The 22,366-nt window shown below is 47.4% G+C and overlaps 1 protein-coding gene across 2 annotated transcripts in view; it reads right to left on the bottom strand.

The window, feature by feature from the left end:
- Positions 1–22,366, bottom strand: part of TMEM266 (transmembrane protein 266) — a 125,857-nt gene that overhangs the window by 50,460 nt on the left and 53,031 nt on the right. For both annotated transcript variants that reach the window (XM_047864655.1, XM_047864654.1), the window contains exons 3-4: positions 19,363–19,551; positions 1,170–1,324 (exon numbers count right to left, since the gene is read on the bottom strand). In XM_047864655.1, the coding sequence (XP_047720611.1) occupies positions 1,170–1,324; positions 19,363–19,551 (344 nt within the window). The remainder of the gene's footprint in view (positions 1–1,169; positions 1,325–19,362; positions 19,552–22,366) is intronic.

Here is a 22,366-nt window from a genome sequence, read left to right as displayed (position 1 = left end):
ACAAAAGCAATTCTGTACTGCCTGTCATCCTCTCTAGAGAGTAGGGAGGGCTGATAGGGCATGGAAGGAGCTTTGATGGACCCTGAGTACAGAGGCTCCAGGAAAAGAACTGGGGGCATTTGAGAAAACAAGTCTAAGATGACTGACTGGGTTTGAGGATGGATCTATAGTTCTACACTTTGCCAATGGTGGAATCTTGCAGGCCAAAAATTTTATCTTTTTTTTTTACTTGCATTTGTATAATCCGCCTTCTGAATTGGGGAAATATAGGGATCCAGGAGCTCTAACAGAAACTGCTCACTCATCTGAAGCCAAGAGTAAAGACACCTGGCTCTCCCCAGAGAGCCAGATAGGGGTCTGCGAGGGTGGGGGGCAAGAAGTGGGCACCTCCCAACAGCCATATTGCCATGGGACATCTAGAAGGACAGAAGAGGTAGCAGACAAGCCATTGACTGCCATGTGCATCAGGCTCCCATAAACACAAGACTAGAACAAACACCAAGACACTATGGTGGGAAAAAAACTGGCCATGCCATTAAATGGCCTGATGGCTTGAAGACCCTTACCTAGGGAAAGTCTCTAACTTCTCCAAATCTTAATTCCCTTGCCTATAAGGTGAGATAAAATCAGTCATGCCACCTCACAGGGTTGCTGCGAGGGTCAAATGTATGGAAAAGTCCTTTCAAAATGATCACATTATGTGTAAATAACACTGCCAAATTATGGCTGGATAAAAACACAAGCAATCATATCATCATTGTGGTTGCTATTATTATTAGTAGAAGGTGATATGCCTCCACACATGAGAACTCTCTTTAAGATACAGAAAAGTCCAACCTGGAGAATTCCAAATGGGAACAATAAAAAGAAAAGTGCATACAGGGGTCCCCAACATTTTTGATCTCATCAGTTTCTGATCACGGAATGCTAGGGAGGGGGACTGGAGAGGCCACATTGGGTAGAAAGGGGCAAACAGGTACTTGGGGGGACAGAGAAAGAAGCTGTCAGATTTCCTCCCCAGGCAGTAATCCCCATGAGCTATGGGGCCAGGGTCATAACAGTGGCATTGGGCTGGGGGCATATTGCACTGCTGGTTGGGGACCCCTGATGGATGCACACTGAATATTGACATCATATGTATTTGCATATGTATCTCTCTTGCTACTCACACTGGAGAAGCTTTATATCTATTAGAAGTTCCAGAGTCAGGAGAATCACCACCAATATTACACAGGCTACCAGGAAACTGTTGAGACTTGCACTGAGCAAAAATACCTGCCACACGGCTGCTCTCTTCCCACAGCACGGCTTCAGCCAGGTAGACCTGTGGGGACACAAGAGGGAGAGGAGGTAAGATCCTGGCCACAGCCCTGGTCCCAAATATACCCTCATCATTCTTCCCAGGCTTTACGTTTCCCAGCAAAATGCAACCTTATTCAAGAGGCCACTGGATAGAATCACAAAGAGCAAAACCAATCATAAAAAGGTGCAGCTAGGTTTATAGGCTGACCTGGGCAACACACAGCATCCATCTGGGTTTCAATCTCCTCATCTTTACAGTGGGTGTGAAACCCACATCTCATGGGCTTCTTGCAAACACTGGAGATCACAAAGGTCAGTGGAGAGCCTGGCTAGGTGTAAGAACTGCATGAAAACGAGCTGTTATTACTGTCTGTCTGTCTAGTCATGGAACCTAGCACAAACTCTGCATTTAGAAGACCCTCAGTTCGCCTCTAATGAATGATTGATAAATTAATGAATGAATTTTCAGTGGTTTTCAGCTATATAAGAAGAGATCTGAGCTAAATCCCTATTTCTCAGAGGGGGTTGTATGGAATCCTAGTTCCACAGAATGTTAATGGTTGTTACTTGATAATTCTATGGTTGGATAGGTTTTGGAAAATTGGGGTCAAAGTCAAATGGCTATTTTTCTAGGCAGGACATTGCAGTGCCTTTAATATGTTATTTTACATCATCATGCTCAAAAGGGATTATAGTATCAGTGCTTTCCAAACTTGCTGGACAGCACCCTCATGTCACAGGGCACCTGGTGGGACTAGTGCTTCATGGAAGATCTTTTCGGAAACCCTGCCTAGATGATCTTGAACAACCACAGGTAGAGATCAAGTCACCGAGGATGGAGTTTTTCCTGAGTAGGACTGAAGTGGGAAGGAGGTGAAAAACCTCAGAGCTGGGGCAGGCATTTGATGTACTCCCTTCAGGAACACAAGATCCTGGGAAAAAGAGGTGCCTCTGAGGGGGCAGGTGGTATTGAGGCCAAACCTCATTGCCATCTTGAGGAAGAATTAGGCATCCTGAAGTAGCAGAGACAGTGCTAGTCAGGGAGTCCCCACTTCTGGCTCCACCTTCAGACACACAGGACTATGTGTGAAGGTTATCTGTGCATTTCAGGCCTCAGCCTCCCATTTGTAAAACTCCTTAACTCCTAGGATTGTTGCAAGTTAAATGAGGGAATGTATCTGATCTATAAAGCACCATGGAGCTGAAATGGATTGCTGCTGCTGCTGCTGATGTTGGAAAGTTATTTGATGACCCAGACAGCTGGCTGTCCCCATCCTCTGCACACAGGGATGCTTTATAACTAAAGTGTTCGCTGAAGTGGGTCAGGGCCCGATGCCCTGAAGATCCTAAAGTGTCACTGGAAGAGGGAATTCTGAGATGCTCTCTTCTCCCCAAAGGAATACTGTGAGTGCTTCAAGGAGGAGTTTCTCCCTCAGAATCCATCTAGGGAAAGCTTGACGGAGCCCCCAGTTGTTGGAAGGTGGTACAAAGCTCATGGCTCTTCAAAAAACCTGGCAGGAAATTTGGCTTATTCAAGTCATTCTGGAGAGTTTCCAAAACCTATGGGAATGACAGGTGCTGTCTTGGTTCTAAGGGAATGCAAAGACTCGGGGGTTCAGTCTCCAGCCTCAGGGATCTGGTCCCACAAATAGGGGTAGAAGGATTTCAACAGGCGATTGTGGAAAAGGAAGAAGGTATTTTGGACAGGGTTGAGAGGGGACTGATGTGAGCCCCACCTGGCCCAAGAGTATGGGGTGAGGATGAGGAGACCAGCCAGGCCAGAGAGAGTTCTCACTAAGGGACAAGCAGAAGACAGGGAGACAAAGGTGAGCGGAGACCAGATTGTGAAGGCCATTGATGAATGCCTCCATCACTCACTGCAGATGGGTTTCAAAGTCTGATGCAGAAACACTTCTCTCCAACTTCTTGCAGACTCACATGGGCCAACCCATAAGCAAGAGGCTACAGGGTAGATCCCAAACTGACATCATATGGAGCTCAGTAGGGTTGCCAGATAAAACACAGAACATCCAGTTAAATCTCAGATAAACAATGAACAATTTTCTAGTGTGAGTATATCCCAAACACTGCATAGTTATACTAAAGAAAGTATTCATTGTTTATTTGAAATTCAACTTTAACTGGGTGTCCTGTATTCAGGGCAGAGGGGTGTTGAGGGGGCCTGGTAAGGGTGGCTGTGATTTGGTCAGGTGAGAAGCCAGTGCCTGTGAAGGAAAGGCCATGAGAAGGGCCTCCAGACAGAGGACTAGGTGTGTCTGTCCAGGGTGGGCAGGAAAGAAGGACAGGGGCGCCGAAGCCTCCACCTCACAGCTCAGAGGGACGGAGCCCCAGAGAAGCTTAGAGGCTGCTGCCCAGAGGTGCTATCAGCTGCGTGTGGATATGAAAGACCCTTTGAACTGTAAGATCTCTTTGGCCATCACTACTCAGCTGACCTCTCCTGATTCATCTGCATGTCTCACCTACTCCCCCTTCTTCCTCTCCCAGTGTGACATTCCTGCCCCCACTTTCCAGTGGCCCTATTTTAATCTTTCACACCTCTCTTGTGGCTCATCACTTCCCCTCCCGCCCTCCTGTCAAGTTCTCCCGGGTCACCGGATCACTGATCACTGCAAGCACTGTCATTGCCATGCCCCAAAGCAGACATCACTCCAGTTCCACATCTTCTCGAAAACCCAGTCCAGTTACTTGTGGCCCCTAAAAATGATGGCCTTTCACTGTCATCTGAAATGTGACGCAAGCACCTCCTGCAGTTATAACTAAAGAGGGGAGCAGCAAGGGCCGTTTGCCTGGGCCAGCGTCAGGGTGAGCAGCGAGCAGGAAGACGGCCTGCACGTTAAACGGAAGGAGCCAGGCCATGTTTTGGCCTCTGTGCCTTGTATACCCCAGGAGAATGGCATACGCCCCTCAGAGTCTGCTCCTTCTACCTCAAGCACAAGGTTCCAAAGAGAGAAGGGGATGAAACAAACTATTTGTTTCCCCACAAACAGGAGACTCCAATCTGTACCTGCTTCCATGGGACGAAAAGTCATTTTATGTTGCTCCTTAAAACGCTGAAATGTCGGGGCTCCTGGATGGCTCAGTTAGTTGAGCATCCAACCTCGGTTCAGGTCATAATCTCACGGCTCGTGGATTCGAGCCCCATGTCAGGCTGTGTGCTTCCAGCTCAGAGCCCGGAGCCTGCTTCAGATTCTATGTCTCCCTCTCTCTCTCTGCGCCACCCCTGCTTGCACACTCTCTCTCAAAAATGAATAAATGTTAAAAACAAAAATTAAAAAAAAAACCCACTGAAATGTTGATTTTTGTTTTTTTGTTTGGATAGCAAAACTTCCTAACCGGACCAAGGTCTGGTTATTGGAAAGATGTAGGTGTGAAGTGGGGTGGCTGAGACTGGGAGCTCACAGCCAGGTAAAGAGCTACTACTGGCAGGTGTCTGGAGCCACCCACAGTCTGCAGTCAGCAATAGCGGGCCTGGCCCTGAGACTGCAGCATGCCTTGGGGTGCAGCCAGGCAGGGCACCAGGCAAGCGGCAGGATTCAGAAACCAGGCAGGGGAAGGTCTGGGAGTCAGATGAATGCCAGTACCCACCACGTTGCTACAGAGGCACTGTCATCAAAACAGGCAACAACCCTCGGAGAGCTTACATTTGAGTGGGTGAGAGAGTCAAACAACAAACATAACAAATTATGTTTGTAAATTATGTGGTTTACTATAGGTGGTAGGTACTGTAGGGGAAATACAGAGCATAAAGGGTGACACTTCAGATAAGGCGGTCAGCATAGGCTGCACTGAGAAAGTGACATTTGAGAAAGAGTTGGAGGGAGTGATATCCGGGGACATGGTGGAAATGTACACTAAACAGCGACTCTTCATGGTAAAATTCTACTCAGCCCCAAAGAACGTCTGACAGAATAAACACCAGAACAGGAGCCAGGAGTTGGGCTGAGTGGAGACATCCTCCTTCAGTGCAGAGTGTGGTTTACCAAACCCCACCTAGGGCAGACGCTGCAGGCATTTCTACAGTCCTTGGTGCAATGCACATGGTTCCCAAAGAACCCCAAGGCAGCTGCAGAACGAAGCCTGTGCCCCACTGCTCTAATCCTGTTCTTCCACTCTGTGCCAGCTCCACAGTCCCCTCACACTTGCTTTCAACTACCAGTCCTTCAGCCAGGCCCACCTGGGAGTGACTTTACGAAGCCCCAATTTTGCACAGGTTCAAGAGGTACAATTTGCATCATGGTGTATGTGAACCCCAGGACCCCAGGGTAATACACAGGGAGATGGACTGGACTAAAGATGGAGGGAAGCCAACCTCTAAAAGAAAGGGACAGAGTATCTGATGAAGAGCAGATGCCTTGGGGCCCGGAGGCTGGAATCTGCATTGTGGTCAGTGGTTCTTAACACTGGCTGCATCCTAGGACCACCAAGAGAGCTTTAACAATTCCAGTGCCCAGATCACACATCAGACCACTTAAACCACAACCTCTGGGTTGAGATCCAGGCCTCATAATGTTTTGATCTCCTTAGGGGGTTCCAATGTGCGGCCGAGATTGAGAACCACTGCCCTAGGTCTCCAGGGACCAGCAGCATCAGCATCATCTGGGAGCTGGTTAGAAATGCAGAATCTTGGGCCTTCTCTGTGCCCTCTGAATAAGGGTCTGCATTTCAGTGAGATCCCAAGTGATCTAGGTGAGAACTGCTTTGAACTTAGCAAGAGGTAACAGGTATTTCAGGAGATGGATGGAGCACAGCAAGGGGAGTCTGGGAGCAAGAGAGATGAGACAATGAAGGCAAGCAGGTGCCAACCCAGGTCCAGGGAGTGGTGAGGCAGGCAGGTCCTCTGGAGGGGCACCAGCTCAGGGGAAGAAGGTGGCAGGGACACTCATTGAGACTGAGTGCGTGCATTTGTTTTTTTTTTTTTTTAATTAAAAAAAAATTTTTTTTAATGTTTATTTATTTTTGAGACAGAGAGAGACAGAGCATGAATGGGGGAGGGTCAGAGAGAGGGAGACACAGAATCCAAAACAGGCTCCAGGCTCTGAGCTGTCAGCACAGAGCTTGACGCGGGGCTCGAACTCACGGACCGTGAGATCATGACCTGAGCCAAAGTCGGCCGCTTAACAACGGACTGAGCCACCCAGGCGCCCCTGACTGTGTGCATTTGGGGGCGAGGAGTGGGGGGGGCGGTGGGGAGTGCCAAGGCCTTCCTTAGCCATGGATGTGAGGCTGAAGCCTGAATCCAAGAAGGCTCTGGGCTTCTAGCTCCTTGAAGAGCAGGACCATGGATTCCAAGCCTCCAGGACAGAGGATGGGTTGAAGCAGCAGACTTTCTGGCTGAGGGATTGTTTGGAAATTCCAGCCTGCTAATAAAATTCCTGTGAAATTCAAATGACTCAGACATTCCTAAGAGACTGTGTTTTAGCAGAAAAATAGAATGTGTCCAGTTTCGAAATACTCTTGAGTGGTTAAATAATGACTCAAGGAGCTTAATGGGCCAGAAGGGAAATCAGCATTGACTTGTTAATTAGCGAAGATACTTCCTTCAGCATCCAGCCCAATCAAGGCCCTGGCGCTGGTTCTCAAGATGGTGTTATCTCTGGAATTGTCACCAGAGGGCAGGCGTCTCCCAATTTCATATCTTGGTACAGCAACAGCAAAGGGACAGCTCCAGGAGGCAGGATTGGGCTGCCAAAGTCTGTAAATACCAACAACCAGATGGCATCTCCTGGCAGGTAGGCAGGTGTTCTACCGTGGGTTCCACTAGTTCCTGAGGCCTCAGAGAAATCCTGGGTGGGAGGGGAGGCTGGGTACCTTTGCTGCTTCTGCTTTATATTCTTAGTTACCTTGATATCAAGTTTGAGAGAATAACTTCTAGAAAATTAAAAAGAGCTTTGGCAAATTTCTGATGTACTTTTCATGTGAGGTAAGGCCACGGGGGTGGCCAGAAGCAGGCATCTCCAGGTCACTGCTCCATCAGGCAGCATTCCCAAGCCTGGCACTGGAACAGCCCCTTTCTGAGAGGTGAAGCAGAAACACAAGTGCCAGGATAGCAAGGGCTCTTTGCTCCTGTGGGGAGTGGCCTCTCCTGCCCTGGCAATCCACTAAGCAATTGGGCCACCGTGACTGCCAGGCTGGTGTGGCTGGGAAGATGCATGATAGGAGAAGGGGCAGTGGCTAGAGTCTGGGGAATGTGGAGAACCTTCAGATTGTTCAAAAAAGGTGCTCACAGGCAGTGGAGAGGCATGGTGTCCCCAGAGGAGGTAGCAGGCTACAGAAAAACCTATTTCCCTGTAGGCAGCCAGACCAGATGGCCTTGTCAGTCCTACATTGTGATTTTCATCCCATCAAGTCTCCAAAGAAAGGAGCTGAGGGAGGGGGTGGAGTGAGTCAGAGGCCTGTCTGGTAATGGGAGCAGAATGAAGTCTGGAGCACTGGGATTCCCTACCTGCCCCTAAATGCTGACCTTGGGAGGCACTGCTAGATCTGAACCTCAGAACCCTTCTAAGCTGCAGAGCTCTCTAACAATAGATGAAAATTTTGGCCCTATGCCTGGAAAATGCATGAAACCACAACACTGTGCATAACATTCTAAGGGGTGCATGGACCTTCTGGATCTCACTGATGATCTCACTGATTAAAGGATACCTGGGTTCCAGGTTCAAACTCTGAGTCCCCTCCTGGCCCCAAGTGCTCCAATTCTGTGATGCTGAACATCTGGGGCTGGATGTCGCAGACTTGGTGGCGGTGCCAAATGTCCACAGAACATCCCATGGCCCCACTTTACTCATCTTTACTGTATTTATTCCAGATGATTAAAACACTGTCAGTGAAAGCCATGAGGCTGACTTTAATCCAACCTCTGGCATTGACCTATGCTTGATTCTTACTGATTTAACAAACACTTATACAGCATTTACTATGAAACAGGAGCTTTTCTGAGCACTTTACAAATGTTAACTCAGCTAGTTGTTTTAAGGCAATTCTTTCCATTTTTTTCGCTGTTAATGAATGGTGGGGAAAGCTAGACTTTTCCACCAATTGGGTTGGGTCACAACTGGAATTTCCAAATCACGGCCCCACGACTGACTGAACTCTAAGTGTATTCTTTGAGCCTTAGTTTCCTAATCCCCCAAATAGGAGTATTATCTTCCTTTGCAGGCTTGTTGTTCTAAAATATTAAAAATAACATATGTAAAGCCCATAACATAGTGCTCACTACATGCCTATAATACGTATCTACTATGATGATGATTTAGGTATGTGGGCATTAGAAAAGGGGTTAATTATCTAAATAAAGGAAGTCTTGACAGTCATTCCATTCCATGCATGGTTATTATGTGCCCCCTAAATGTCACTGTATTAGGTGATAAGCACATGAGAGTGGACAAGGCCTTCATCCTCACAGAGGCTGAAGCCTTGTAAGTGAATTCTGACTAAGGAGTGAGCTCCTAGTACTAGTCCACTCTGAAAAGCAAAACAAATAAAGGGAGAAAAGAAACAGGAGAGGGAATGAGCTCACACACATAGGACTTCTCCAAAGAGACAAATATCCACTAATGATGATAACTCCATGCCCACAGGGATACCTTTTTGCTAAATATCTGAAATGGTTTTTGGAGCTTCTTTGTCTCCCAGGGAGAACCAGAACAACAGGAAAAGCACTGTCTGGCATCCTCTTTGTTCCTGTATCCAATTCCAGGAGGCAAACCACAGCGGTGCACACAGACCCAGAAATATGAGCACATAAATCTACTTCGTGTAACAGGAACTCTCAGGTTGGAGGTGAGAGATGACCGTCTCAGCCATTTGTGGGAACTAAAGAAATTGGTTTCCATACTGGCAGCTTCAGTTCTGCAATCAGAGGTAAAGGTTAGCCCCATTGCCTTGGGGAAGAGAGGGCGGCATGCAGCTGGGGTCAAATGCAATCTGACATTTGCTTGTCCAAGAATCTCAGATTTCTTGCATCCTCTGAAAGGCCAACTCTGGGAAAGACAGCAGGGTGTGGCAGTAAGAGCTTGAGGCTGGGTGGTAGGAGCCATCACCTACCTTGGTGAGTCACAAAACCCCCCCCTCTGGGGATACAAAGGCCCACACACACCATGGACTGGCTGCTCCTACCTGGGGGGGGGACCAAGGGTGTTGTCCACATACATTTGAAGGGTTGCTACAGAGTTCAACCTGACTTATTAGGCAGTGGGGTGCTGTTGGACCAAGTGGCTATAAAGGCCCCTCCTACCTCAAGAGTCCTCAATTCTCAAAACTGGCCACAAATCTGAGACTCTCCTTTTGTCATGCTTTGCAGTAGGGATGCCTGGGTAAGCTTCCTAACCAGATGGGAACGAGTGGGCTATAGTTTTCCAATTCTCTCTCCAGCTCTTTGGTTCTGAGCTGTGGTTTGGCAAGGCAAATCCTGAGCCAACCACACTGCCCCTTCTTCTATTTGGCCAAAGTGTGGGTTCCAGGTGCCTCCACAGATGACTGAGGACCCCCCAACACCATAAATGCAGCTCACTTTCCCTGGGGAACTTGCCCTCGGGCTTAACACTTTGCCAATTCCAGGCAGCTCTCGCGCATTGGGTAAAGGTGGTCAGAGGCACTCTGACACCACCTAGTGGTAGCCTGCAGCCGTATACCCTGCACCTGTCAGAGTCCGTGTGGATGGGCGGTTTATTTTGCTGAGAAATAATAAATCTGTGGATTTATTGCCTTCTTAACCAAAGAAAAATCTTTGAGGTTTTTGGACTACAGAAAAGAAGCTAACCTGGAAAATTTCACCAGGAAATTTTTTTAATCTTAATTAAACCTTTATTGCTTGGCTGGGGCATCAAGAAGAACCTGCCTGGAAGCCTTAGCCTACTAAAAATGTAAAGGGTCCCAGGTCACAGGGCTTGGGGTCCAGCTGGTATGCCACAGGAAGAAGTGGTGTTTCATTACAGACAAATCTTACCGACATCACAAAAATGGATTAATGAAGCTCCTTTCAAACTTTTTTCTCCTTGGGGGAAAAATGATACAAAAGACTTTGCCAGCCAAGTGAAGATACAGAACTTCTAGACTGCATTTGCAAGGTCATGGCAGGGATGAACCTGCCTTTTAGCCCTGAACTCCAAAAGGCTTTTCCTTCTTCTAAAAGGACACTAAAATTGTCTAGGTGGAGTTGCCATGTTCTGAGGCATATCTGATTTATTTTCTCTAGGATGACTTTGTGAAGGGTGTGTGGAATTTCTGAGGTGGGCCAGCCACAGATCACAGCCTTGCATTCTGGGGTCTGAGAAACCTAGTGCCTCCCTTGTGGCTTATCCTTGACCCCACAGAGGTCTGGGAGACAGCCCCTAATTCTCTCCAAACAGAACTGGCTTCCACTTCTCTTCATCCCTATCTTAACACAGCCCCATCCATTCACTCACTCATTCATTCAACTCATTCCTTCTTTCCATCAACACTGTCTCTGTTCCAGGCTCAAAGGATCTGATCCTTGCCCTGAGGGAGCACATGATCCAGCACTGGAGGCAGACTGGTGAGCGGACAAGTAGAGTCCAGTGTCAAGAGTGTTGAGATAAAGGGAGATAAAGGGCTAGTGGTACAGAGATGAGGCCCTACCTTGGGTGGGGTGGGGCACAGAGGAGGAGGAGGAGGTGGTCCTTGAACGAGATAGTTTAAGGAGAAATGAGAGTATTTTGGGCTGTGGTTTAGTAGGTTCCTCCCCTTTTCCTTTGCTTCCAGCTTGGTTTGCTGGCATATCTAAAATTAGTTTAGTTCTTATTTAAAGATGTTGCTATATTGGACCTGTCTCCCCACCACCCCCCCTCCCCACCTCCAGTCTGACATCTGAAAAACCATTCCTGGCACCTATTATGTTTTTTTTCCTCTGACTGAAGTTCTGACAGAAATGTGCCAATGGCATCATCTTTAAGTAATAACATCCCTTTCTGTCTACCCATCCTTCCTCCAAGCTTCTGATGTCAGGACTTTAGCCCTGACCTCTCACGTTAGACCTTTTAGAAGCCTAAAATATAAATAATTACAAAAGACTGAGTATCTTTCATTACTTTATTTTTATATTTTTGACAAAGACTATCCCATCATGTCTCATGACTCTCTCTGCACCCTCTTTCCACCAAAAAGATGGACAGCACTATCTTTCTTTATGGCCACAGAGTCTCCTCTGTAAAACGGGGGTGAACAACTCTTGCCTTGTACTGCCTTCCTCAACACATTCTATCACCATCATCTCCCTAGGGTGGAGACTCTGGGATTCTCTGGATTTTCTCTTTTGTGGCCACTTGTCCAGCCCAGACTCTGTAATCCAACCAGGACTTCAACGTAGTGTACCTGATTATAGAAGGTAGAACTTCCAGTCTACAACATGAGGTAGCCTCTTGCAAACCTAGTTTCCCTCTTCCAAAAGTGGACAGTTGGTTCGCTGAGAAGCAATTCTGTGCCTCACTTCTGCATCATTGAATGGGGTTATGTCTGATGCCAAAGAATGAGAACCAGGTAAAGGAGGCTTTGGTTACATGGAAACATAAGCACTATTCACCAGGATAACAAACACAAGTCAAAACTGCATCAAGTGAAAGAATCAAGTTGACTAAGTTATAGAAGAAACAGTCTAAGAAGGCAGACATGTTCCTAGATCTTTCCCAAATGATGGTAAGAAAAGCTGAAGAGGGGCACCTGGGTGGCTCAGTCAGTTGGGCGTCGGACTTCGGCTCAGGTCATGATCTCACAGTTAGTGAGTTTGAGTTCCGCATCAGGCTCTGTGCTGACAGCTCAGAGCCTGGAGCCTGTTTCAGATTCTGCGTCTCCTCTCTCTCTCTGCCCCTCCCCCACTCACACTCTGTCTCTGTATCCCTCAAAAATAAACCTTAAAAAAATAAAAAAAAAAAAAAAAAAAGAAAAGCTGAAGAAAAGATCTAATTCTGGATCAAAGGCTATGAATGGAGACTTGGCTCTCTTAATGGCTGTGGTAACTAGGGTGATTCTCCAATATCCATCCCACTTCCACCCCAGTAGGTAACAGCAATGTGTTTTGGGAAATGATACAGTTCAAGTGGTGGGTCTGACTGGCCAACACATTTTCCCATATCCTTTGTGACCCAATTCCAGCCAATGAGACATGAAGAGAGAGCAGGTAAAGGTTTCTGGGAAAGTTCTTTGTTGCTCTTAAAAGGGAATAATGGGCAGTCATTGTCTCTTACCAGACATGAATGAGGAAGGCAGGCAGGCCTCTCGCAAACTGAAGGAAACCTTACAGCGTGAGAATGAAATCAACACTGTTGGCAATAGGATGGAGAGATGGAAGGAATCTGGTCCTTGTTGATGCTGTTCAGACTCTGGAACTGTGCTCCAAGTTACATGGGCTAATGAAAGTCCTCATTATTGAGTATGAGATGGGCTTTCCTTTGTATGCAGTTCACAGCAGCTGGCTGATAGTCACTGATCCTTTGTGAGAAGGGTGGTATAATGAAGAGATATTAAGGCAGCAGAAATTTATAGGACCCGGAGATGGCAGAACATGAGGGATGAGGACAAAGGAACTGAGCTGCTCCCCCAGGTTATTGATGTAGTACAGCATTGTGACCAGCTCAGGTGGGGTTCAGACATGCTCAGATACCTTCTCTGTTCCCCTTCTTCCTGTCTCCTGAGTGTTTACATCTGTGGACATACATGAAGACTTTTTTTTTTTGTTTTAATTTTATTTATTTATTTTGGGAGAGAGAGAAAGACAGCTAGCGAGCTGGAGAGGGGCAGAGACAGAGGGAGAGAGAGAATCCCAAGCAGGTTCTGCACTGTCAGCGCAGAGCCTGACAAGGGACTCAAACTCACAAACGGTGAGATCATGACCTGAGCCGAAACCAAGAGTTGGACGCTTGACTGGCTGAACCACCCAGGTGTCCCAAGGTTTGTGTTTTATCACTACTGAAGGATGAGGCACTGGTCAGGGCAGGAAGAGGCAGGGAGGGAAAGATTGATGACACAGTGGCAGGATGTGCCAGCGCGGCCCTTTGCACTGGATTGGATACTTGGTGGTGAAGAAGCAAAGGTCAGAAGCACATGGGACCAGAGCTGTGGCCACAAGCAGAGCCACTTCTGGGTTCACTGATAGTAGAGTACAGTCTGGGGGTGGGTGGGAAGGTGGCTTTTCTTCCTCACCTGGCATGGAGCGCACACTGCATGGGTACCCTGTGGCCTTGTGGTTTCTGAAGTCCCTGAACTGGGCACAAGCATTTCCACAATGGATACTGTTGATGGCAGTGGGTTCGTAGGCAGTGGACATGGATGAGAGGAAGCCAGAGGAGGAGGAAGGACACAAATTCCAGTGATGACCACACACCTGACTGACTAGCTGCATGGAGCTTTGGTGTCTTGGAAACCACTGGCTCCAGGTGAGGCAGCAAGGAGGCTCAGAGTCTCTCCAAATGAGCCAAAATGCACATGTAGCTCATTCTGGTGGTAATGGGTTGCGGAGGCCAGGCAGCTAGGTGTAAGTACACGGATTCGAGCCATAGAAAATACATTTTGGGAAAAGACAGTTCAGTTTCAGGCTGAACTGGTTGTGGTTCCTCAGGCTGGACACGAGTGCTCTTAATGAAAGGGCTATTTTTAGCAATGACTTGTATGGGGACAAGTTTGTGACCAACTCAGAAGAATAGATTATTCCACAGACACTTGTTAGGATTCTGAGGTGTGTTTAGGATCCCTGTGAAGACATCCAGGAAGCAGGTGGATATAAGCCAGTAGTTTGAGAGAGAGAGATCTACACTAGAGACATGGCTTTGAAAGTATAAGTTGAGGGGTGCCTGGGTGGCTCAGTCAGCTGAGCGTCCGACTTCAGCTCAGGTCATGATCTCATGGTTTGTGAGTTGGAGTCCTGCATCAGGTTCTGTGCTGACAGCTCAAAGCCTGGAGCCTGCTTTGGATTCTGTGTCTCCCTCTCTCTCTGCTCCTCCCCCACTCACTCTCTGTCTCTCTCTCTTTCAAAAATAAATAAACATTAAAAAAAAAAGTACAAGTTGAAAAATATTAAGTTATGGGACTGTATGGAAGTATCCAGTGTGTAGAATTAGTAGAGAGAGAATGACCAAAGACAGAAAATGAAGAGCTCCAACACTGAGGAACCAAGCAGAGAAAAAATAATTTTTAAAAGGCTTAGAAGGAAGAGCCAGAGGGACAGGAAGAAAATCAGGAGCTGGCATAGCAGCTGACACAGGGAGGCTGTGATTCAAGAGGGAGGGGTGGCTGACAACTTCAAATGCTGGGCAGAAGATAGCATAAGGATCCCAGCAAAACATAGACCGTCAATGACCCTGAGGAGAATAGTTGTCACAGCACAGATGAGGCTGAAGCTGGATTGAAGTAGTCTCAGGAATGACTGGGAGGAGAAAGGGGACACAGCAAGTGCAGATGAGGCTTTCAAGAAGTCTGGCCACAAAGAGGAAGAGAGAGAGGGTGGCAGCTAACAGGAGACAAGCAGTCAAGGGAGAATGTGAGAGACCCATGTGCATGCCGAGTCAGAGTGAGGATGCAACTGATGGAACCACATTCGGGACAAGGTGGGAGGGGAAGGGAATCAGAGCTCAGAGATGAGACAGGCCCCAGAAGGAGTGGGGAGGACTGAGGGGGTGGGGTGCAGCCCCACTGGAACTGTTTCTACTTTCATAGCAGGAGCAGAGGAGATCATCTGCTGGGGGCAACAGGGAATTTGAGGAAAATGGAAACAATCTGAAATAACCACTGGGGACCAGGAGTGGCAGCTAGCCAGGACCACAGAGGAACACTGTAGGGCAGAACCAAGAGAGACTAGAGACATTGAGTCTGAGGAGGTGCTATTATGGATCGAATGTCTGTGTCCCCCCCAAATTTTATGTTGAAGTCCTAACCCCTCAGTGTGATGGTATTTGAAGGTGGGGCCTCTGGGAGGTGCTTAGGCAAGGTCAGGGTGGGAATAATGCCCTTATAAGAAGAGGAAGAGACCAGAGCTCACACTCTCCCTTTACTCACATATAATGAGGAAAGGCCATATAAGGACAGAGAAAGAAGGTGGCCATCTACAACCCAAAGAGTCCTCCCCGGCCCTGTTGGCACCTTGGTCAAAGACTTCTATCTCCCAGAACTGTGAGAAAATAACATTTCTAACGTTTAAGCCACCCAGTCTATGGTCTTTTGTTATGGTAGCCTTAGCTGACTAAGGTGCCGATCTGGACAGATGTCTGATTTTCCTCCCTGAACCGTCAGCAGCCTGGGTGTAGAAATGAAGAGAGTAGACAGTGGGTAGCTGTGTAGTCTGGGCTCTGCTAGGCAGATACGTAAGGACAAAGGGCTCTTAGGAAAGTCAGGGAGCTTGATGGAGATGGGGCTTTTCCCCACTGACTGTCTCCTGTACAGTCCCTGCTCCTTCTTCACAGGGCTTTCCTGGGCAAAAGGGAAAGTGGACTTAAAAGCACCCCAACAAGTTAAAGGTATCTGAGAGTGTAGCCTCGCAAGGCACGTTAACCACAGTCACAACTGTGATGTTATAAAGGGATAGGTGACAAACAGAAGCCCAATACTGCGAGCCTGAGTCAGGAGCCAAGAGATGAAGCTCTATTTCAGACTCTGTTGTTGTGTGACCGTGGGCAACACACGGGCGTCCCAGGGCGTCCAGGGCGTACTGGACTCTGGACTCTGGAATATTAGAATATTTAGAATAGATGCTTTCTAAGGTCTTTTTCAGCTCTAACATTTTCATATTCTGGGTAATATAAAAGCATTGAAATATTGCTAAGTTCAAAAGAAGTGAATGGTAAGGCAGCTGGGTCACTAGGCACTTTCCTGCTGGGGTCCCTGAGATCTCTTCATTTCCTACAGACAAGATTCACGTCTCTATATAGCACTGCCTGTAGCAGTGTTAAGAAAGAGACAAGTACAAAATGGAGTCACCTTTGCTAAGCCCCACATCAGCAAACTGAAACTTAATACTTAGCCTAATTGTAGCTTCAGCCTCTCCCAGGAATGTAACCTTTAACCAGTCAACCTGGAATTACCTGCACCGGTAATCTTCCTGACAGACACCCCCCTCGAGCCACCCCCCATCCCCTGAAGGAAGGTGGCCTTGCCCGAAACAATCCACTCTTTCCTAGAATAACTTCCTTGCCCTGACTCCTGCCTATACAAGCCTTTCATTTTACACAGCTCCTCAGACCTCCTTTCTATCTGCTAGATGGGGATGGCACTTGATTTGTGAATTGCTGAATAAAGCCACTTAGATCTTCAAATTTACTCAGCTGAATTTTGTTTTTTTAACCGTAGAAAGAGGTGTTTTTGATGAGACTTACGTCAAACCTTTTTGAAGGCTGACCTGAACTGTAGGTAGTGTTATTTTGCAGCGTTTCAGAAAGGGCCAGGTTGGAAATTTTGGGGAAACCCCAGGAAATGCAGCAAGAGCCAAGAAGCCTTATGAAGAGAGGCCTGTCCCCTCTGCAGTATGCTTTTGTTTCTCTTCCTCTTCCTCTGGCTTCTGCTCTGTGCCTGCTCTTCCTTCCTCTGGGAAGCCCTCTGGCTGCCAATGGAGCGCCTCACTGAGAGCTCCAGCAGCTAGGCAAATCCCTCCCAAGCCGCTTCCTATTTACCCAACAGGAGCGGCTTTCCAGGGCACACCTGGAAGCTCAAATCAAATCAAGAGCCTCCCTGCCTTGCGGGCACTTCATTTGTATTCTCCCTAATCAGAAGAAACCCTGCAGAGGCCTAGTTCAGGAGCCAGTGGAATGAGAAAGCAGAACTCCTGCCCTCTCTGGTGCATGGGAGGGAGTGGCACACGCCGTGTACAGTGTGCCCATAGGCTGCATGTGTGGAAATTGCCCTGAACCTGAATCCTTGGAGGCTTTCCCGGTTCTTTCCCCACCTTCTGCTGTAAACTTGAAAAAAAGGGCCTAACACTGGCTCCGACTGGGTGAAAAAGGAGTCCCTGGTCATAAGTGAGCAGAAGGCAAACAAGCAAGGCCCACCCCCGCCCCCAGATGGGATATGTGTGACATTCCTCAGGTACTCCTGGCTGCCCAAGAACAAAGGAAAGGAAAGAAAACAAATGGTTAGCTGATAAGAGATCACAGTCATACAGTACCTGGGTCTCCATCGGTTTACAAATGTCTTAGTAAATTACAAGAAAAAGGCAATCTTATCTATAGCCTAATCTCCAGAAACCTACAGACTCAGTTTCCTGGAGCCCCTACTATCACCCTCCCCTCTACAGTGATGTGGGGAACAAAGTCAAGAAGGAAATGGCAGGTGAAATTAAATTTCCTTATAACCTGCAGCCCATTGACAAATACTTGAGGCAACTACAGAGTATAACATTTCTCTAGGAACCCCCTTCCCTCCTAATGTTAATGCCTTACTAGGGGGAAAACAACCTTAGCTTGACAATAGCAAAGCCCCTGGCATCTTACGAGTCTTCTTTAGCATATCAAAGTACTTCTGGAGGCCTCCCTTTTGTCTTTACCTCCCCCAGCTCCATAGTATATAACCAGTCTCTCCTGAGGACCCAGAGCAGCTCTTTCTGCCTCCTGGTCCTGTCCCACTGCTTTAATAAAATCACCTTTTTGCACCAAAGACATCTTCAAGAATTCTTTCTTGGCTGTCAGCTCCAAACCCCCAACAGCATTCCAAAACCTCACCATTGGGAAAGACTGGAACCTGTTATCAGGTTGCACTCCTACTTTTGGCCACCAGACTGCAGTGATATTCATGATGACCAGGGAAGGACCTAGTTTACAGGCCCCAGTGAAAATGCATGGCTCTTTGTTCAATAACTATTAATTTCAAGGCTGCAGCAGTAAAACATTAAACTAAAGATAGGGCCTTTGCAACTGCACAGGTCACATGAGAATGAGGCTGGCCCTGGCTGGGGCTCGCGGACCTGGAGATCCAGGAGAAGCCAGCCCTGCCATCAGATGGGTGCTGATAGTGCTCGGGATTAGTCTGTCACCACTGATAGGCATCCCTTGGCCATCTCCCACCTGCTTGCCTGTCCTTTTCCCCCAGTGTCCTGCTGACTCTATGCACAATACTTAGAGAAAATTATATTTTCAGAGAAAGCCACTAGGGTACAGTTTTTGAAAAAGGTGCATGGTTTCACAATTGTTAGGAAATTTCTCTTGGGAAGTGGGAGAGCCTCTCTGGGAAACAAGCACAGAAAATCCAAGGTCTGCAAATTTAACTTTAGCTAAGCCCTCTCACTTACTTCTAAAATAACCCAGCAACCTTTCATTTTTATATTCAAAGCAGCCAGCATGTTCCAAAATATGTACAGACACCTGAGAAAGAAGAGTGGCCCAGAAGTGGCTCCCAAGGTCCTGGTCGATGTTTAAAATCCTGTATCTGAGAACAGGGTGGGGCTGGGAAAAGTCTGACCTGCCCTGAGACCCCAGGACCTGTTGTTCCTACCCTTCAGGTTCCCCCAGGTAAAAGGAAAAGTTAATTGGGGAACAAAGGCATTCAATCTGCTTTGAATCTAACCACTCCTTTGAATCAAGGACTAGCATATCCTGCAAGTCCTCCCAGAAAAGGGAGCAGGAAAGTCCACACAGCTCCTAGCTAAATGGTGCTACATTCCCTTACACACTCACATGTTACTGCATGCAGAATGCTTTCTTCCCAGCTTCTCCCCTGGTGAGAGTTGGCTGATAGAGGAGAGCAAGTCCAAGTCCACCCACTATGGGCTCTGTGACCTTGGGCCAGTCCCTAATCCTTATGGGTCTCCTGATTCCCAAGTGTACAGAGAGGAGGTTGGATGGGCCACTAAGGAGCAATTCAGTCCTGAAATAATTTTATGAATGTCTGAGTCCCAAGTAAATGTCATATTAGAGGTTGTCTAGCAGCGACAGATATTTTCTGTACCTAAAACATTTTTCTGTGGAAGCAATGCCTGAGGAGAAAAAGAGCTCGGGTGGCAGATGTGAACCTGGGGTCTCTAATCTCTGTGCTGCTTCATTGGAGGTACCCATGGATTATGGGGGTTATGCAAAACAGACTTCTTAGCTACTCAACAGCCCCAGCACCTACCCTTCTCTTTGGTAATCTTCGTCCAGATTTGACAGGAGCTGAGAGCCCGCCGTGGAGAGGTCGACTGCAGCCAGGGGCAGATCACGATAGGCAAAGTTCACCAGCTGCACGGGAGCAATGCTCTTGGTTTCTTCGTCTACTTGTTGGGAGATGATCTCAACTTCAGAAATTCCTCCTTCTATGGCAGGCCTGATTTGGGGAGAAGGGCGACAGTCAACCCTTAAGAACAAAATAATTTTTCTACTCTCCAAGGAAAGGAGGAGGCAATGCATCAGAATGTATGCTGTGCTGGTGGAGAGTGGGGAAGCTTGAGGTCACCATTCTTACACACTGGCCACCTAAGGGACTGGACTGAAGCCCCATTCTCCTCTACCAGTTGGGGAACAGTGGAAGAATGGAAAGAGGAATTGCTCAGATCTAAAAATATGAGCTATAGAGGCAGGAGCCTTATCAATGGGGCTAAAGACCCAGATGGAAACTCTGCCAACCAGAAAAACCAGGGCTTAGACCTTTAGGATTTTTGGTCCCTAGAGTTTATATCGGAGTAATATATTCTTGTAAACTGTCTCCTGGGTTTCTGTGTACAAGTCCTTTGAAATGTTTCTACCATCTATACCACAATAGAGAAGAGGTTTCTGTTCATGACTGGATGTACTGCTGGTGGTCGTGGAGCCCACCTGGAGAGACAGAGTGAGCCTTGGACAGTGAGGACAGCAGGAACCAGCTGTCACTGGGTGCCACTCCCTTCTTACTTGAACTGGTCCAATAACTCTCTCCTTTTAAGGTTGAGAGTAGGAAATGGAGGCCACTTGATCAAACATCTGTGGAGTCATCGGTCTCCTATGTCATTGTCAGGCTAGGGCACTGCAAATAACTGAACTCTGGCATTACAGGGCTTCTCATCCAGGGGCAGTATCCCCTCCCAACCTACCAGGGGATTTCTGGCAATTTGTGGAAATTTTGGCTGCCACACTGACCACAGGAGGTCACTATTGACCTAAGTAGGAGTGGACATTATACATCCTCTGCCCAAACACCAAGAGACACCCTGTGGAGAGATGCTGGGCTGGATCATTTTGCTTTAACTTCCTGGGGTGCCATCTTTGCTCCCCCAACATACTCCTGACCCCCATCTTATCCTGTAGAATCTGAGGGGCTGGGTCTTATGCCTCGGGCCAAACAATGAAGGTCAGAAAGAAAAATGGTGTGGATGGAGAGGAATAAAAATTAAATATTTGGGGAAACACTGAGAGGTCAGTTTGAATACTGAAGTGGCAGCCAGTTTTGGCAGCTGTGCCTGGGCTCTGGTGCCCCATCTCTAATGCTGACTTCCATTGGGCTTCTCTACAGCCTCAGTTTCTCCAACTGAAACACACAGGTGAAACAGAGGCTCCTTAAGGGCCATTCTTTCTTATGCTACAGTCCGATATGGATATGAAATATGGGGCACCAAGTGGGGGGAGGAGCTCTGCAGGGACAAGTTACTACATTCGGGTGGGGGACTCTAAATTCTAGACTTTTCTTTTCCAACCATCACTGAAATCTAACCAGTAATACACAGTGGCAGTTATCCAGGAAGTTTAGAGCTGAATTTGCCTATTGCTCATTTGATTGAATCATCCAGATAATTGAGGAAATAGTGGGATTTTTATTTGAATGCCCCAGGTTGGCAGCCTAAACTACCTGGATTCACCAAGTAATTTCCAATGCCCCAATTCTCTTTGGTAGGCATTATTTAAACCTTTGCTTTTTGCTACCTGTCAAGCACAGATAATAGTACTCATCATTGTATGACATTTACAAAATGACTCAAGATCTTTAGACAGAACAGTCATAGGATAGGAGGCTTCTGTGTTTCTCAACAACTGAAATACAAGTGGTGGGTGTTCAGTGGGGGAATCCTGGCTCCTCCAGGTATTTCCAAAAAAGTAGATGCTGAGTTGGGGTGCCTGGGTGGCTCAGTCAGTTAAGCGTCTGACTTTGGCTCAGGTCATGATCTCACAGCTTGTGAGTTTGAGCCCCACATTGGGCTCTGTGCTGACAGCTTGGAGCCTGGAGCCTGCTTCAGATTCTGTCTCCCTATCTCTCTCTGCCCCTCCCCCACTCACACTCTCAAAAAATAAACATTAAAAAATTTTTTTTGAAAAGTAGATGCTGGGTTGAATTTGTTGTTTTCTCTTGGACTTCTCAAGGAAACTACGGGTGGCTTAACTGAACAGACAGAACTTTTTGATTAATGGGATGTTCATTGAGGGCTGGGGTGAGTTTCTGAGACTAACAGGATGTGGCTCTGAGAAGCAGGGAACAGGGTACTACTGCCTTTCTTGTTCTCTGTTACCCTCCTGCCAGTGGCCATAGCAGCCAGCACCATCTCTGGTCATGTGGTCATCTCAACAGGAGGAAACAAGGCCTCCCTTGGTAGGAACTAAGGGTCCCACAGTTCATAGCCTGGGTATTGATACAAACCTCTGGTCCTGGATATGAAGAACAGCATGATAGACAACATGTATTAATGGCCCCATTCTTCACCCCTCCCTTTGCCATGTGACTCCATAGAACTACTCCCATCAGAAAGAAGAGTGTGTTTTTCCACCCTTGATTCTGTTTTTTTTTTTTTTTAATTTTTAAAAATACTTATTTATTTTTGAGAGGGAGCTGGAGCAGGGGGAGAGAGAGGGAGACAGAGAATTCAAAGCAGGCTCTACAATGTCATCGTAGAGCCCGACGCAGAGCTTGAACCCATGAACTGTGAGATCATGACCTGAGCCAAAATCAACAGACACTCAACTGACTGAGCCACCCAGGTGCCCCATGGGTTCAGTTTTATGATTTGTTTTGGTCAAAGGGATGTCATGTTAGCAGACATGACACAAGCAGAGGCATGAAAAGACACTTGAATTTCTGCTTGTGATTTTGTGTATCTGATATTGCCATTAGAAGGTGACCAGTCTAGCCTAGGGGAGGCTGAGAGGCACCTTGAGCAGAATCCAGTTTCACCTAGGTC

The sequence above is a fragment of the Prionailurus viverrinus genome, chromosome B3 (assembly GCF_022837055.1).
Source record: "Prionailurus viverrinus isolate Anna chromosome B3, UM_Priviv_1.0, whole genome shotgun sequence".
Lineage (NCBI taxonomy): Eukaryota > Metazoa > Chordata > Mammalia > Carnivora > Felidae > Prionailurus > Prionailurus viverrinus.
Note: the sequence above shows the minus strand (reverse complement) of the source record. Positions and strands in the feature narration are given on the sequence as shown.